The sequence below is a fragment of the Rattus norvegicus genome, chromosome 1 (assembly GCF_036323735.1).
Source record: "Rattus norvegicus strain BN/NHsdMcwi chromosome 1, GRCr8, whole genome shotgun sequence".
Lineage (NCBI taxonomy): Eukaryota > Metazoa > Chordata > Mammalia > Rodentia > Muridae > Rattus > Rattus norvegicus.
The window spans coordinates 268,082,921-268,100,614 of NC_086019.1; the positions used below are offsets into that span (position 1 = coordinate 268,082,921).

Here is a 17,694-nt window from a genome sequence, read left to right on the forward strand (position 1 = left end):
AGAGGACTCTTGATGGTTCTGTAGCTTGGGTCTGCACCGAGTCTGGCGAGCTTCTTTACTATCCAATTAATCCACCTGCCGTTGTTTTTCTAAGCCACAGACCTGACGCCGAACTCACCTCGCCTGCAGGCAGGGAAGCAAGTTGGATCCCATAACGAACGCGGGGGTCTTGATCTCAGCCCACCCCGGGCCCCATTCCACTGGCTTCCACCAGATGTCTCAGATTCTAAGCCTAAGCAGCCGGGTGTGCAAGCCTCACGTACCCTGCATTAGCTAGGTACCCAACTTCTCGGGCCAGTGAGTGCCTAAATGCAGATTTCACTTGGAGGCCCTTCCCACTTGGCTGTTAACTGAGCGTCCTTGAGCTCGCCTAGGACGTCCTACAGTAATCCTTTTGAGTTAGCTGACGTTCTGATGAGGAGGGGAGCCCTGTGCATCAGATTTGGCTTGGGGGAAAGGAGTTGGGGTACCACTCTTTGTTATCTCCGTGATTAAAAACAAAAACAATCTCCCTTTTCTAAATGAAGAACTTGTGCCTGGGGATTTAAATGACCCCCCCACCCCTACACCTACCCCTACCCTTACCCCCACACAGTGGGACATACGGACACCCTCACACTATTTGTGGAATGGGTGAGTGGAGGCCTGATAAAGATTTTGATCAGAACTGTTAACGTCTTGTTTACTCCCAACTTTAAAAGGACACCTCATCCTGTCTCCCCGGTACTTAGTGTCTCTTCCCAGTCTGTTAAGCAGCCTGGCACAGCTTTGTACAGTTCTTTGGAAACTACCATACCTTAGTTAGGGGCGGCTCCGTTTACTTTTATCCTTTGCTGACCAAAAGCGACTTAGGAATGTGTTTATTTGGTTTACATTTCCATGTCACAGTCCATCACAAAGGGAAGCCTGGGCAGGAATGAGAAATGCAGCAGAGGCGATGGGAAAACGCTGCTTAGTGGTTTGCTCCCCATGGCTTGTTCAGCCTGCTTTCTCTGACAACCCTGGCCAACCTGCTCAACAGTGGCACCGCCCATAGTGGTCCGAGCCCTCAGATGTCGGTCTTGGATCTCTTCCAAGTGACTTCTGCTCTGCTACTTAAAGGAAATTGCAATTACTAAGATTCCCAAGAGGCCTGTCTGAGTTAGGTGGCACTGTACATCAGCTGACAGTTGGTGAGGGGATCTCTGTCTTCACTGTTGAAAGCCAGGTACCTGCCTGGGAGTGGGCGGGGATAAAAATAATCCCCTTCAGATTTTTTAAATCTGAATATGTCACAGTGTAGAGACCAATGACTTCCACAACTTGGAAAAAAGGATCAGGGAGTTTGTTGGCTTGCCACAGAAAGGTTTGCTCAAGAGAGACACCAAGTCCTTGGGTTGAGACAGGTCTCTGAGCTCCTGCTGAGACATGCCATGGGGCTAACTCAGATCTAGGAAGGACACTTGTAGAGATGTTTTGTAGGAAATTCAACGTGTCTGGCCTTGTAGATAAATTCAGCGTGGTTTTCTGATTTTTGCTTTCGTGTATGTGTTGAAGGCAAACTACTTTTCAAAACTTGCGAAGCCTCCCTCCATATGCAAAATAGTGGGAAAAACCATACTGGATGGACTGGGACTTCCTACTCTACAGGTGGAAATCTCCTGCACCATTCAAAATTTCCCCAAGGTATGAGGCAGCTAAAATTTGTTCTTTAGTGTGCCCTGTCCATCTCTGTACCAGTTAGCAAAAGTTGTCTATATTGCAGAAAGTTAGTTTTGAAATTCAATATTTGTGCTGTGTGTATCTGTACGTATGTATTTACTCATAGGCATTCATAAAGGCTTGAATCAAGCAATCAGCAATGCAGTGTGCTCTGTTTCTGTGTGCTGGCCTGAAAATAATCGTAGGGGGAAGAAGGAAGTGAGACAGAAATACCTTTAATATTCTGACATTATGATACAGTGAGTTACATTTGGGTTTATGTGTTTGAGAGATGAAGAGTAACAATTTAAACCATTTGTTTAGATAATTTTAACAGCTGGAAGTAGTGTTACCCTCCTGTAACTCCAGCACTCTGCAGCTGGAGGCCAAGAGTATCAGTCATCAAGTTATGGTTTGTTATTCATAGTCAGTTTAAGGCCAGCCTGGGTTACAGGATACTCTATCTCAGGAAACTTTCTGTTAATCATACTGAGTTTAAGGCCAGCCTGGGCTACAGGCTGTTTTCCTACTCTGTGGCAGGAAAACAAAAGTAAATTTAAAAATTAAAAACAATTTAACAGTTTAATTCATGTTGTTACATACCTGCTACAAATAAGATTGTTACAGCTTCTGAGGGGGAGAATAATCATGATTAAATCTGTAGAATTAAAAACAACTTAACATTTTAATTTATATTGTTATATACTTGTTACAAATAAGATTGTCACAGCCTCTGAGGGGAGACTAATCATGATTAAATCTGCAGCTATTTCTTGGAGAAGTAGTGTTAGGTAAAGCTTGCCATGGGAACTTTGCACCTGCATTTTAACAAGAGAGTGATTAGAAATGTTTCACAAAATCAAGTTTCTTCAATGTTTCAACAGGCGTGCATCAGCGCAAAAAAAAAATGTATTGTATCCCCCCTTGAAGTTGATGATAAAATAAATACTACCAATGTTAAGCGATAGATTAATTCAATCTCCCACCTTCTGGGAGAGGTAGAGAAAATGCAGAATACGTTTGTGCCCTTGTCAGTACATCTGTTCCGTGGCGATACCTACTCACTCCGAAGTCGTGGAGAACGCTTTGCCAGAGATGGTGGACGCAGATGAGGCAGAAAGGCAGCAGGCAGTGAGCAAAGCTGTGAGGTGGATCAATCAGTTCATCACAGAGGAGCTCTGGGGTCTGATCCCCTCCAACCAGGCAGAGGTGGACCGCAGGCTCAGGTACAGCTTCCACTTCAAAATAATAACAGCCGGCTATAAACACCCCCTTGTCTTTATGTTCCAACTGTCATACAATGGCCCCTCGGAACAGCGTTACCAAACAGACCACTCACTGTCCTGTTTTACACAAGAGGTCTGAGACTGCATACGAATGTGCACAAGCTTGTGAAGGTCAGAGTTCAACACCAACTGGCTTCCTCGGCCCCTCTCCCCTTTGTATTTTGAGACAAGGGATCCTACTTTAACCTGGAACTCACACATTCAGCTGGACGGGCTGGCCAGTAAGCCCCGTTGTCTCTGCCTGCCCGGTGCTAAGATGACAGGCATTCCTCACCATGCCTGGCCTCTCACGTGGGTGCTGGACACTGAGCTTGGGGTCTTCGTGCTTGCTTGGCCACCCCAAGAGATTTCTGCTCACAGATAGGTAAGATTGGTATACAAATCAAACATTTACTAATAGTGGCGATTCTTTGGTGTATACTTTTACCATTCGTTAAATACTAAAGCACGTTTGCATCCTAATGAGATGTGTTTTTTACATTTAGAATTAACTCTTGGCCGGACAGTTGATACCTAAGGACACAGAGTGCCTTCGACTTTTTTCAGAGTTGATCAATATTTGATTTTATAATAGTTAAAGTTGAGAATGTTGCTTTGTATAAATACACTGAACACACAATTCAAACAACAGAATTATGTTTATAAGCATATCAGAAATTGTTGGAAATTCTGTCCTAATCCCAAGCTAAAATTCATCTACCAACATCTCTGACTTTTAAAATCCTTTAAAATTGTATTTATTTTCATGTACGTGTTTGAGCATTTGTATGTATGTGTATGTGTATCACAGACATGCCTGGTGCCCAGAGGAACCGGAGAAGGGCACTGGATCTCCTGGAAGCAGAGCTATAGGTGGTGACTGGGATCCACTGGGCCAGTCAGTGGTTTTCAACCTTCCTAAGGCTGTGACCCCAAACCATAAAATTAGTTCCATTGCCAATTCATCACTGTAGTTTTGGTACTGTCAGGAGTCATCTCTGTGTTTTCCGGTGGTCTTGGGTAAAAGGGTCACAAGACCCTTCTAGGCTTCTCTGCAAGAGCAGCATTCTCTCTTAACTGCTGAGCTGTGCCTTCAGCCCAACCCTAACCCTCATGAAACTCAAACATTCTAACAGTGCAACCCGAAGATACACTGATTCCATATTTACCTGATGGGGAAGGTAGTAAAGGCTAATGTTTTGCAGAATTAAACCACGATGTTTCCGCAAGATGCAGAAGCTTGTTCATCAATAAAACACTACTGTGTGTAATGTACAGCAAGTAGTGTTAAATGTGAGGTGTTTCAGGCTGCGTTTATTGGTGTTGTGAGCCCGACAGTTGGAGGGGCCATGCAAAGTGCACATGAGGGTTCAGACCCAAAGTCACACAGTGTAACAAAACTTCATTATGTGTTTAATTTGGAATTCATTTTCAGTCATAACCTGTTCAGGAACCTTTTTGCTTTCACCCAATAGTTTGCAACCCCCAGCTCTCATTTATAGGGACTTGTGACCCACAGATTAAGAAGCTGGGCTATAGACTGCAGAGTTGAGGAGGCAGACAGTTTAAGCAGCCAGAGGTTCCTGAAGTCTGGTTCCCTCCTGAAAGGTCGCTACTACACTCTCCCTATGTAAGGTTATGAAGGGCCCCCTGGTCTCTGCTGCACAGAACTTCCTGAGCTCATCAGAGAACTTTCTCAGGATAAAGATCAGGTTACAAATGGAGAGAACACCCTTTCCCTCTGTTTGAGGCCACCTTTGAGCTAGATAGACCTTTCCCTGTGGTCACAGTGGCTGCTGGCTTACATTCCACCCCAGCCACAACCAAGTCTGAGACCTTTAGCCCTGGATTAGGGTTTTTTGATTTTTTTTTTAACTTCTAAAATCAGAGAGCCAAGTAGGACTGAGTGCTTGTTACTCAACACCACACTCAGAAGTGGGTTAGAATTCCCTTGTCTTTGTACAACTGGACACACCTTTGCTGAGGCAAAGGCAACCGTAGCTGCTTCAGCTTTATTACTCAGTCACGTGCAGTGCCATCCTGGTTTTTTGCCTTAGAGATGGATGATGACCTTGGGTAGGGACCCTTGAAAAGCTGCTTTTTTTAAATTAATAAATTAATTAATTAATTTTATTTTGGAGGTCTTCTTGAGTTTAAATAAAACACCCTTACTTTTGGTTTGTTTTTTGTTTTTTTTGTTGTTGTTGTTGTTGGTTTTTTTTGTTGTTGTTTTGGGGTTTTTTTGGCCACAGCTTCTACTTCACTGTGTCCTTTCTTCTCCTGGAGTTCCCCACCTCCCACTCCCCCAACCCCCAAACCAAATCTGGACTGATTCATGTTCTTCTGTTTCTGGATCTGTTTTTTTTTTCCTTGATCTTGATCTTGATCTCTTTTTCCTCCATAGGTGGGGGAGAGACCATTGGAGAAGGGGGAGGGGGAGAAAGGGAGGGAGAGACAGAGAGAGGGAAGGGAGGAAGACAGAAGGAGGGGAGAGAGAGGGAAAAATGGAGGAAAGGAGGGAGGAAGAGATCTTTTGAAAGGGATGAGAAAGTTTGTGACTGCAGTATCTTTGAGTTCTTACACGGAGAGTGTCTAGTCTGTCTGGTCCAGCAGATTTCAAACCAACTACAGATTGCTATGGCAACCCCAGTGCCAACCCCAGCTGTCTTCTCAAAATCTGCATCCGGGGACAGCCTCACAGACTGTACTTCCCTAGCCTCAGATGATCCTGCTGAACCTGTACAATGACCAACCCAACCTTGACCAACAACCCAGCTTCCTTGGGTCCCCTAACCACCAGGCAGCAGGAAGCAGCCAGAGAGAATGATGCCACTTACCCAATATCCAGCGACTCCATAATAAAACAAAAGCTGGGAAGGAAGGGGCTCTACCCAGCTCAAGCATCGCATCCATGGCTTTGCAGGCCTTGCCCTTCTCCCTACTTCCCTCTGCCTTGCTAAAAAATGATTAAATTTCTAAAGCTAGCCATCAAGGTCTATTACCTTATTGGGCCACTTCCTTCTCCTGAGGCTGACTACCGAGGTCCAGCTCTCAAAAGCCTCTTTTGGCTCAGCTCACCTAATTAACATGCCCAATTAAAACTAAACACCTCATCCTAACTGAAGGTCCCTTTTTTATAAACCACCATTTGCCTCTGGGGCATATCTGTCTCCTCTCTATCCAGAAGCAGACCTTTGTCCCCTGATGTGGGGCAAACAGCCCTGTCCCCTCTCTCTCACCTGCTCCCCCTCCATTAGTCCTCTGTTCTGTCTGTGTCCCTTATCCACCCCTCCCCCCATCCTCTGGTGCAAAGGCATCTCCTTTGTGCTGAGAACATGGTCTTGGGAGTCCTAAGCTGATACAGAACTCCCACAGGATTATTAATAAGGCTAGAGTCTTGTTCAAAGCTGATCTGATTCATGTTTCTATGGGATGTTTTTATTTTCCTTTTTTGTCTGTGGAAACTATCTTCTTTTTATTCGAGGGTGGGGGAGGGGTGGTGAGCTGTTGGGCAGTTGTGCCTACTAGAGTTTCCTCAGTGTTTTACATGATCATTTTAAGTCACACACGCCTGTCTCATCAAAAGAAAAAAGGGAGGCTGGAGAGGTGATTAGCAATTAGGACTCCATCCTGCTCTTACAGAATATCCAAGGTGAGTTCCCAGCACTCACACCGGGCAGCTCACCCATAAGCCTGGCTCTCAGAGAGTTTGAACACCTCTTGCCTTCACACACACACACACACACACACACACACACACACACACACACACACAGTAAGAGGAAAGGGAAATACATCTTTACAATACCATTTTCACCAAGGATTCCTGAATAGTTTGGCTCCCGAATATCATTTATATAAAAAGAAAAATCCAGTCACCCTTAATCAAATTATGTCTTCAAGTTTTATTTTGAGAGCATAAAAAGAGCTCAGATAATTTCAGTGGTGAGCACCTATAAAGCATTGCTTTCCAGGCAAAATGAATTTTGATTCTTGAAAAGAAAGGTGGTTTTGACACTGTCGTTACTTTTATTAACCTTAGAAATTAAAGCTAATTTGCTCCTCATTAGCTTACAAAAATCATATTGTTGTAACATTAGCAGGGTCAGCTGTAAAACACGGCATCCCATGGTAAAGGCTTATACGTCTTGCCATTCAGGATCTTCTTTGAACACAAAGTGCAAGCAGATAAAGACAGAAAAGAGTTGGAGAGGAGCCAGGAGGAGCCGGTTCCCATGACTCTACCAGTAATTCTGCCACCACCTCCCCCACCTCCCTCCAAAAAGAAAGGGCAGAAGGCAGGTGAGTGGCTTGTTATCTTCTAACAACTTTAGGTGCAGGGGTTGGGGGAGAAGGGGCAGGCCATGCCCTGCCAAGTTCCATTCACCTCCTTTGCAGCTGCTGTGCTAGGTGGACAAGGTTTTATCCCACCCTACCTCCATTTTTTTTGAGAAACAAAAGGATTGTGCTCTTATTCACAGGTGAGCACTTACTGAATAAAATTCCCTAAACAGTGGCAGCGGAGGAGGGGCACAAAGGAGGTGGGAGCGGGGACGGAGGGAATCTGCACCTCCCTAAGGTTTCCATGAAGCAATTAAAAAAGCCCACAATAAAGAGTCTGCTTTGCCGGAGGTGAGCTCTATTTGCATATCTGTTAAACCTGAGAATCTTGGGGAGAAACGACCACATCCACGTTTGTCCAGTTAAAGCAAGCTGTACTTTAGGGTCACCCAGGACTGGCCAGCCAGCTGTCACACCCTAAATTGAGATTTGAGAGATCGCCCCCTTGTGGGCTGTTGTACTTCGTTAGGTAGCTACAAGGAAAGGGAAGGGACAAGTAAGGATTACATGGTGTGAATGGGGTCGCAGGCCGGTCACATCAGGTCTAAGAAACAGGAACTATCCTTAATTATAAGCAGAGACCTTAGCCTGCATAAGGCAAGCAGAAACTTAACTGTCTTAGATGCAAACAGAAACCTTAACCTTTAAGGTACCATCTTTTTCTGCCTGGGCCCACATTATCGATCAGCATTTGTTTTTGAAGCTTTGCTTCTGTCTGACCCGGCTCCATACTTCCAACAGAATGCTAACAGCAGCCCCTCCAGTCTGCTAACTCGAGGCCTGCCCCTGGAATCAGGAGCACTCTGTATCGGTTGAATCAGAGCTAACATGGCCCCAGGCACATGTGAACACCCAGTCAGAAAGTGGGTTTCATTAGTGGGAAAGCTCTAGACCAGGAGGGAACTAAGGTGATGGGGAAGGAGATCCTTTATCTCATTGTTTCTGCGGCTGAAGTTCAGAGAGGGGAGCACAACTGACCAGGGAGTCACAGTAGACCAGTCTTCTCTCAGAGGCTATGGTGGACACGATTGAGAGAGGAGCCCATGGCCTCCCTTCATTTAGCAGTTGCCTTTGACTCACAGAACTGAGAGCTTCAGGGAAGAGAAACTAGGTGGAGGCAGGGGTTTGCTCAGTTCTAACCACGTGCTGGGTACTGGTGCACCTTAGCTCTGCTGAGGACCTGGGGTAGCTGTGGGGAAGAACAGGAGACTGGGGCTTAGGAGGGACTCTGTTCTTGGGCTGAGTAAAGACAGCTGAGGATTCCAGGTTGGCTGTCGGGCTTGATTAGAGATAGTACACAAACTCGGAACAAACCATGGCTCTCTCTGGGGTTAGAGAGAAAGACAGCAGATTAGGCAAAGACATGAAGAGGTCCTCAGTGTTAGGTACATGGGGACTTCGGTGACAAACAGAAGGGCAGGGTTTGGAGTTCAGACTCTAAACCAAGTTCGCATCTACCGCCTGTAACATATTAGGCAATCGATGTCTCTCGACCACAACAAACCCCAGTTTACTTACAAGCAAGTGTGGGAGTAGCTGTATCTACCTCACAGGGTTGTGGGCCAAGTTTACAGTGATTGGCCTAAAAGTCATTAGGTAGAATCCAAGGCTGAGGATGACGGAATACTGATAAGTCAGCAAGTCAAAAGTCCTCAGGAGCTAAGAAGACTCAGCCTTGGCCTTCACCCTTTCCTCTGTGCCGGGTCACCCGTGAGTACAGCATTAAAATGTAGTTTTATTCTAGTGAGATTTCTAGAAAAGAATCCTTCCTCTATGCTCTCCTCTCCAGGACGGAGGGACACTCTTTTGGAGAAGCCCATCTTCCCCCCAGAACCGCCTGAACCAGTCCTCCATGGCAGCATGGCCATAGGAGCTGTGTCTCTGGCAGTAGCCAAAACCAGTGCGACCTTGGCGGGCACGCCTCTGTACTTAACCCTTGCACTACTGAAGCATGATCAGGTTAGTGATGTTACATCTCATCACGGATGGAACCATGAACGGGGTGGTCAGAGGAGCCGTCATCCTCCCCTGCCCTCACTGTCCTGCGTTTCAGGAGCAACCATCGACATTCTCTATGCCTTTGCTGATGGGATCTGTGCTGAGCTGTGGGAAGTCGTCACCTGGGAAGTTACATTTAATGAAAGAAGTGATGTGTATCCCCAGTCCTGGATTAACAACCAAACAAGTACCGGATAACCACCCAGACCATTTTCCCACTTGCTCCCCCTCCCCCACCTCCATCTCTGGTGAATTTTAATGTAGATCAAGGGAAAGTGAATTAAATGGTATTTTAGGGAATCAAGTAAGTAGGAAGACAGCAAGGACTAACTGAAAGGAAGAAAGGAAGCAGACCCTCTTAGAGGCCTTGGTTCACTCGAGTGATTCCCAGGAGCAAGGTCTTGTCTGTGTGGAAAAGCCAGCCTCTAAGGTGCCAAGAGGAGGACCTTTGCTTGCTTCTGGGCTGTGGCAAGTCGTAACCTGCTTTCTTACAACCTGCTCTGTTAGGAAGAACTCCAGGCCGGCAGGTGGCCCAACACCCATGTGCGGTCAGTACCTACAGCCTAGCACCTATGGGGAGGTCAGTGCCTATGCGTGAAGTGAATGCATCCTGTGTCAAAGCTTTAGCTCTCCGGGGTGGATTAGTTCTCAGGGGTGGAGCTCTCTTACATTGCTCTGCAGTAGGAATGACTACATAAGGGTCACACTGTGGCAAATGCTTTCAGAAAAAGCAGAGGAGACCCCTTCTCAATGCCTCTTGCAAGGAGCGAAATTTTCCCAAGTTAGCAGAGATAAGTTTTATAAAAGCTTCACTTGCTTTCTCTGTGAAGAAGAGCCCTTTTTAAACAAAATTATTACCTCACACTTTACAAATTTCAGGTGACTAGAGTTTATATGCAGCACACCAGCTGCCAGATTCTGTCTGGCCATAGTCAGACTGGACAGCAGGATCCTGAGTCACTATCCACTGTCCTGAGAGGGGCCCCAGAATGCTCTGCATGTCCCCCCTCATCATCATTCCCCTGTGCAGCCCTCACTATCACAGCAAACCTCCTCTTCCTCCTTTCAAAGATTAATTTGTTTCCATTTTTTTGCATACAGCTGTTTTAGCTGCATGTGTGCCTGTGCACCATGCGTTTCCGGTGCCTGAGGAGACCAGACAAGGGAGTCGAATTATAGACAACCGTTAGCCACCGTGTGCATGCTGGACACTGAACCCATGTCCCCTGCAGAAAACAAGTGCCTTCTAGATGAACATTCCCTCCAGCCCCCCTGCCCACTCTCCCCCACCCCCACCATGTTCTATTCCTTAATTGACTGTGGATTCAAGCTAACTTAGCCAGGCCTCCTCGGTGACCTGTGCCATGCATTGCACCACTGTCTGTCTTGGTCAAGAGAGGATAAGACCACTTAGCCAGTTTTCACAGTGAAGACACCATGGCACAGCCTGTCACTCACACTTAGCCCAACAGGGGGCCCAAGATTAACATTTGTCTCTCTTACTGTGTAGACTGGCAGTCCTCCACAGGGAGTCCATGAGTAGTCCCAGGAAACACTTGGCCATCAGGGTATGGTGTTCATGTCTGAAAGCTAAAACTGTACAGTTGTACACCCTGGCTGTTCTGCTTACAGGGTATCGAGTTGCTTCTGGAAATTCAGAAACAAGTTAACAGAGCGATGGAGACGGTATGTAAAGGGGGCTGTGGCAGATGCTGACACTCAAATCCAGCTTGCAGTTCAGTTTGGAATTAAACCGGTATCGTAGCTATGGAGAACATATTTGTTTATTTTGGATTTCCCATGCAAACCAAGTTGGTCCTAATCTTCTCTCCTGCTGCTTTGACAGACAACCAAGGCCAGGAGAGCAGCCTGGGAGGGGAGGGTTTGTCTGGTTTCCACTTCCAGGTAACAATCCATCACTGAGTCAGGGCAAGAACTCAAACAGGACAATGAAACCGTAACCATGGGGACACTGCTTACTGGCCTGGTCTAATGTGGGCAGTTCTTCAGTTGTTGAGGGCTCCCCTGGGTTTGTGTCAAGCTGACAGCTGAGGCTTCCTGTGATGCACGTGTACACACTGCTCACTGGCAGCACACCTGTCTTCTGAGGATATCCAGCTGCCCCTTTTTACTCTCTGAGACAACAGGTTCTTTGGTAAGATCATCCGTTAGGATTTGCAAAGTATTTCATGACATTTGGCTGTTGAGAAAGATCAAATCCACCTTGATTCTGCTGAGAATATTGGGCCTAAGAAAGCAAATCCCACAACTGGCGAGTGGTGGGGAGAGGATTAGGTCTCTGCCTGCCCTAAAGAAGTGTGTGCACACTCTAGGAGTCTGTGCACTCCAGGAGTCTGTGCACATACCAGGAGTTCCCAATGTGGCCTGCGTATGCTTTGGTAACATGAATGTGAAGTGTGAAGGCAGGAGAGGATGAACTAAAGCCGTTTGAGCTTGAGAAATAGTTGGGGACGTTGAGAGGGGCATGACTGGAATGACCTGCACATGTGAATTTTTGGCCAAACTTCATACACATGCTATAGGAGTAAAATTCACAGTAGAATGACCAGTCCCCTGAGAATAGCCAGTCGCAGGCCCACAGCTCTGCTCAGTGCCACAGGGATGTCTGAAAATACCGAGCAACACGGTTCTTCTTCTCTTCCCATAGCTCCCACCTCCAAAACCAGAGACCAAAAAAGGGCACAATGGGGGCAAAAGATCTCAGGTGAGCCGGCGCTGGGCGGGCCCTCTCTCCTCCTCAGTGTTGGGCTTCCAAGACCAGGCCTAAGTCAACGAGGAGGGGTTTGTTCCAAGTCCAAGAATGCTGCTATAGAGTTCTGTCTAATGCAGAGGCCTCAGTCTCCCTCTTCCTGGCTGTGGGTTCCTAGAGAGCCACCATCAGCCAGCTGAGATCTTAAGGACACAGGCAGCCTTTAGGAGCAGCAGGACTGCATGTGACTCTATATGTGAAAGACATAGGCAAGAGACTGTCTTTATAAATGACAGATGGACACGGGACAGCGTAGATATTCATTGTATCACAGAGGAAGAAAGAAAAGGGCAGAGTTCAAGCTCCTGGACTGGAGGTCAGAGAACAGCTCTGAGAGGTCTGTTCTCTCCCCCACCATGTGGCCCTCAGATGCCAGGCTCGGTGCCTTTATCCACCAAGTTATCTCGCTGCCCCAATTAAAAAAGTGTCACAGTAATTGATGCTCACCTAGATGAAAACTGAACTTAAAAAGTAGGTTTCAAAGAGGAGGATTGACCGAGTTAGAGAACTATGGATGTTTACAGGGAGAGCCTAGTGGTTGTGGCTCAGGTTAGCCCAGTGTTCAAGGGCAGAGCCAGTCAGGTAGGCACACTAAAGAAAGAAAAGCCAGGGGATGTTGGGGATTGTATGCCCAGCCCAGGGTGGGTGTGGGATGGGTTTAGAAATCATCCCAAAATGGGAAAAGTAGATCTCTGGAGATCCGTGTTCCATCACAGGGCACTCCAAGTACCTCAGCACGCCATGGTGACTTGTGCCATTTCCTTTTGATTTTGCAGCCGCCGATCACTGGCAGGGCGTCTCATCTTGGCTGTTTAACCATCAACTACGACACCATAGAACAGCCGCTGCTGCTTATCCAGGGGATCTGTTCGAACCTGGGGTTAGAACTGGGAGTGAACTTCCATCTCGCCATCAACTGTGCTGGGCATGAGCTGATGGACTACGTGAGTCTCCCCTCTGAACAGCCACCTGGCTTACAGGACGGGATTTTATACTAGAGCTCACCTATTTTCAGGACAGTTGGATCCTGTGTGCATAAATAAGAATGGAGTCCAGAGGCCAAATTACAACACACTGTCCATTTTTTAAATTAACATTGAAATATCATGATTACATACAGAAATTCTGCAATCAAAATGGACACATAAAATGGTTTTAAAAGTGAAAAAAGTTGGGGCTGGAGAGATGGCTCAGAGGCTAAAAGCACTGACTGCTCTTCCAGAGGTCCTGAGTTCAATTCCCAGCAACCACATGGTGGCTCACAACCATCTGTAATGGGGCTGATGTCCTCTTCTGGTGTGTCTGAAGATAGCTACAGTGTATGCATATACATAAAATAATAATAAATAAATCTTTTTTAAGTGAAAAAAGTTTAAATTCCTTCATTATGGACTTCTGAGGAACCTATTTAGTTGCATAATTTATAGTGTAATCATGAAACCTGTTGAGAGATAATTTAACAGTCTGGTATGTTTTGTGAGTATAAATCATTTGGTTGGAAATGCTGAATTTGTTAGGCATTGCAACCCAAACCCTAGGGCTTCACACATGCTAGGAGCATTATACCACTCAGCTGCACTCCTAAGTTACTAAGTTTACGAGGAACGTGGGTTTATTTCAACTAAATACATAATCGTCTCCAGCCTGGACCATCACCTGCAGTCATGTCACCTACAGAGGGAAACACTTTAAAAGGAAATGCAAACTGCTCCCCCCACCACCGCCCACCCTTCCCCCACCCCCAGGCTACAGGAGCGGCTCATGTCTGTACCTGGGGATCTGTGAGAGAGTGTAGTCAGTTTCCTGCTTTACCTATGCTTCCCATTCTCAGGTGCACCCGTGCCGAGTCTTGGTTTTATAAACTGCCGTCGTGTTGAGGCACACGAGTGCTAACTTGGTAATTAATGTCAGGTTCAGGAGGCAGGGCACACAGGATTTCACTTCACTGTGAATTTAACTTTCACTACAAAGAAAGAATTGAGCAGTGTAGAAGAATCCCAAGTTTTGGCTGATTTCTGGAAGTTATTTTACTTCTAAAGAAACTAAGTGCACAGAGGGATGTTTAAAGTAATTTCCTATTCTTCCTGTAATGATTGGTTCCTGAACATACCATTAAGAAAAATAATTGCCTGTTTTCATCAGCAATGTATACCAAGGACTGTGAACACACTGACTGCTAGTGCTAACTAGAATGGGTATTTATTGCTTATATTCAGTAAAATGTATTAGGTTGATATTAGGTGATTCTTACAATAAGTCATTAGCATTTCTTCACTGACAAGATAGGATTTTTAAGCTTCTCATTATAGAAGGTAAAACTTATTACTTTTTAATGTGAAAAGGTAGAAATCCATTGAACTGTAGACTTCTTAGGAACCTGTTTAGTTCCACTGAAGTCTATAAGTTGGAACTGCAGGAGTGGATTAGCAAAGCGACTGCTCCCCCAACCCCACCCCTGCTTCCGAGCCCACCTCCCTCCCTAACTTAAGCGTCCCCAGTGCCACCCCTTACCACAAACTTGAACCAAGCTGCTCTGTCTTACAGGACTAAGCTGCAACCCCATTTACTTCCATACTTAATGCTAAGAGTCTCTGCAGAAGTCACACGAGTAGGCTTGCAACAGAACCTTCCCTTCCAGGGCAGTGTGTGGCCCCCTGCAACACCTTCCCAGGTCCACTTGATTCTCATGTTGGATATTAGTATGCAAAAGCTTCAGCTGATTTCACTGTTTACGATGTTTACAGAAAGGGAAATGAGAGACTTGATCCCTGAGAGTTGAAAGCCAAGGTGGGTTCCAGAGTGGGCAGGTCTGCATTGCTGCTCTGACAGTTTGTAGATGTGGGCTATTGTGCACCTACCTAGGCAACTGGGGGCCTGCACAACCATGTCATAAACCTAAACAGAAAGCCTTTCTCCTCCCACTCTGGCAACAACGGTGTGTAGTACAGAAGGCTTCATCCAGGATCTGTGCGAAGAGCTCCCTGGGGCATCAGGAACAACGGTGACTTGATTTCCCCAGGTTACAAACCACACGAAAGTTAAAGCACATAGATGGTGCAGTGGAACGTGCCCTGACAGAACTAGTTTATAATTGTTGGTATGGGCCGGAGTGTGGGTGGCAGCTCCTGGAGAACCTGCCCCTTATGCTTCACTGCCTTCCTTACACCTCAGAGTAAAGGGAAGTACGAAGTGATGGTGGGCACTTACAAAAGCGCAGCTGAGATGGTGGAACTATACGTGGATCTGATCAACAAGTATCCTTCCATAATTGCCTTAATTGATCCTTTCAGGAAGGAGGTAAGCAGGGCCCACCTTTTCTGTCTCAGAACATATATTTTACACAGGATAAAGTACGCGTTCTCACCTTCCACATTTTATAACAAGGTAGAATAAAAACCCCATTCTTCTGGGCCTCTGTTATTGGGAATGTGTTGTAATTTGGGCTGGGGCTGGGCTACTTTGTTTTGGCATTTATGAAAAGGCACTTACTAAGCAAATGAATAGCAGGAACACAATTACCTAGGAGCTTGCCTGTCTGTGAAGTGAAACGAGCCATTCGCAATCCCTTCAGGAGTACCTGTGTATTTACAAGCAGCCTGGCTGATGGAAGACGTCCCTGCTGCGCCAGCCGGCACTTCGATAGGTTAATCATATATCATTTTCACGTGCTCATGGAAATAGGACTTTTGTGAGGCCAGATCTTTCTCAGCCTCAGGCCATTTACTATGTATGCATAAAAGTAACAGCTACATTCTTAGAAGGTTTGAGACCCTAAGGCTTTGCAGTGTATTCAAATGAACACATCGAACAAGGGTCATCTACTGCCCACGGAAGATCCCATCCAAAGTAGTGCAGTTCTTGATTTTATGCATTTGAGAGCCATCTGTGTATTGAACACACATCTAAGACCACCAACCACATTCCACATAATAGGAAAGCCACACAGAGCTAACTTGGAGTTTTGGAGCTTCCCAACTCCTCCTCCTCTGTCTCTGTCTCTGTCTCTGTCTCTGTTTCTGTCTCTGTCTGTCTCTCACTCTCTCACAATCTCTCTCTCTCAGAAAATATAGCAGAACTCAGGGCCTCACTGGCCCTTGTAATAACAGCTCTGTCAATAGGATAATTCCTACCTTCACAGTCAGCAAATACAGGATGGCTTGAAATCTGGTCATGTGCATGTAGGTATACACATACACGCACACACACACACACGCGCACACACACAGCGCGCACGAGCACACACACACACACACACACACACACACACACACACACACACACACACAGGTACCTGACTATACATTTCGTGCCATACAGTGGTCTCACCGTCCCTGACTTGGTTAAGATGGTTAAGGCTCTTCCAAGCCTTTTATTTAGGTGTTCGTTTGTTTCATAGAAATAACTGAAGAATCCTCTAGCCAGTTCGTGTTTAACCACACCGTGGACAAACCTGAGTGGTGGTACCTGGGGCTTAAAGAACTCCACAGTCAGAGTGGGGATAATACTTGAGGCACGAATGTTTTTGGATTTTGTCTTTATTTTTTCCCACAAGATCTTTAGGCTCAAATCAAATTACTTGAAGCTTCTCTCCACAAGGCTTTTAATTTGTCTGACAGTGACATGGAGTTCCTTAGGGCACAGATGTCAAGAAAAATATTTTATGTTTCAGAAGAAGTGTGTGACTTGATTATGTGCTGCTCTCCCTGTTGTTTTGTGATGGCGTTCAAGGCATTATAACGATCAACTCTCAAATGTCTGCCCAGGACTCCGAGCAGTGGGACAGCCTCTATGCTGCTGTGGCTTCCAGGTGCTACCTAATTGCAGGCGCTGCTTCCAGAAGTGTGTCTAGGCTCCTAGAGGACAGAAATATAAGCCTCCTGAAGTACCACGGACTGATCATAAAGCACACAAACCAAACCACGATGTCCGACTTGGTGGAAATAACCCATCTCATCAATGGTGAGTAAATTATTGATCTGTGAGACCTGTAATGGCTTGGTTATGCAAGGAGCGAAACCCACACAGTATGTCCAAGCTGACGAAAATCGAGGATTAAATCTTGAAAGCAAAGAAAAGTTCAGCCATTGTGTGGGACTGAGTGCGGCTTAGGGACTGGCACAGTGATGTTCCGTGGCAGCCTTAGCCCACAAGGTCAGACCCTTCACTGAGGGCCACCACGTAGCCTCACAGCAGGCTGGGCTTTCTGCCCCTGACAGGGACGAAAGCCTGGTTTCCTTCCAGAGGGCAGAGCCATCTGAGCGTTTGCTTTAGGCGGGTAGTTTGGGGTACAGAGGAATACCAGAGCCCCTCAGAAGGGATGCCCAGCCCTTACTGCCACAGGAGAGGCCTAAAGCTTTGAATTCTACCCTGGGAAACAGCTGCTTTAGGAACACCAGGAACAGTGACGTGCTTAGACTTAGAGAAACAACTAGGCATTCATAAAAAGAAGGCACCAAGCTCCACCAGGGAGCACAAGGACCATCTATGTTAGTCTGCCACACCTGGGTAAGGCCATGCAAATGTCCCTCCACACCACAACCAGTGTGCATGGGCTTGCGAGGACTTAGTATAGGCTTATAGCCCCAGTGATGGAGTTGATGGTGTGATCCGAGCTAGACAGGACGATCCCTGAACTTGCTG

General features: G+C 46.3%; 2 protein-coding genes across 12 annotated transcripts in view; one reads left to right on the plus strand and one right to left on the minus strand.

Moving 5' to 3' along the window:
- Window positions 1–251, minus strand: part of Hspa12a (heat shock protein family A (Hsp70) member 12A) — a 161,392-nt gene extending 161,141 nt beyond the window's left edge. The window contains exon 1 of the mRNA XM_063288266.1: window positions 119–251. The gene's annotated coding sequence lies outside the window, so the exon portion shown is untranslated. The remainder of the gene's footprint in view (window positions 1–118) is intronic.
- Window positions 1–17,694, plus strand: part of Eno4 (enolase 4) — a 40,177-nt gene that overhangs the window by 9,603 nt on the left and 12,880 nt on the right. For 3 of the 11 annotated variants that reach the window (XM_006231669.5, XM_017588865.3, NM_001134505.1), the window contains exons 2-11: window positions 1,537–1,665; window positions 2,716–2,906; window positions 7,105–7,247; window positions 9,076–9,245; window positions 9,340–9,471; window positions 10,917–10,970; window positions 11,953–12,009; window positions 12,831–12,998; window positions 15,226–15,351; window positions 16,818–17,013. In XM_006231669.5, coding sequence (XP_006231731.1) covers window positions 1,537–1,665; window positions 2,716–2,906; window positions 7,105–7,247; window positions 9,076–9,245; window positions 9,340–9,471; window positions 10,917–10,970; window positions 11,953–12,009; window positions 12,831–12,998; window positions 15,226–15,351; window positions 16,818–17,013 — 1,366 coding nt within the window. Of the gene's footprint in view, window positions 1–1,536; window positions 1,666–2,715; window positions 2,907–7,045; window positions 7,248–9,075; window positions 9,246–9,339; window positions 9,833–10,916; window positions 12,010–12,830; window positions 12,999–15,225; window positions 15,352–16,723; window positions 17,015–17,694 lie in introns of those variants that run through there. The other 8 variants (XM_039103291.2, XM_063282814.1, XM_017588864.3 and 5 more) reach the window with 8 other exon arrangements.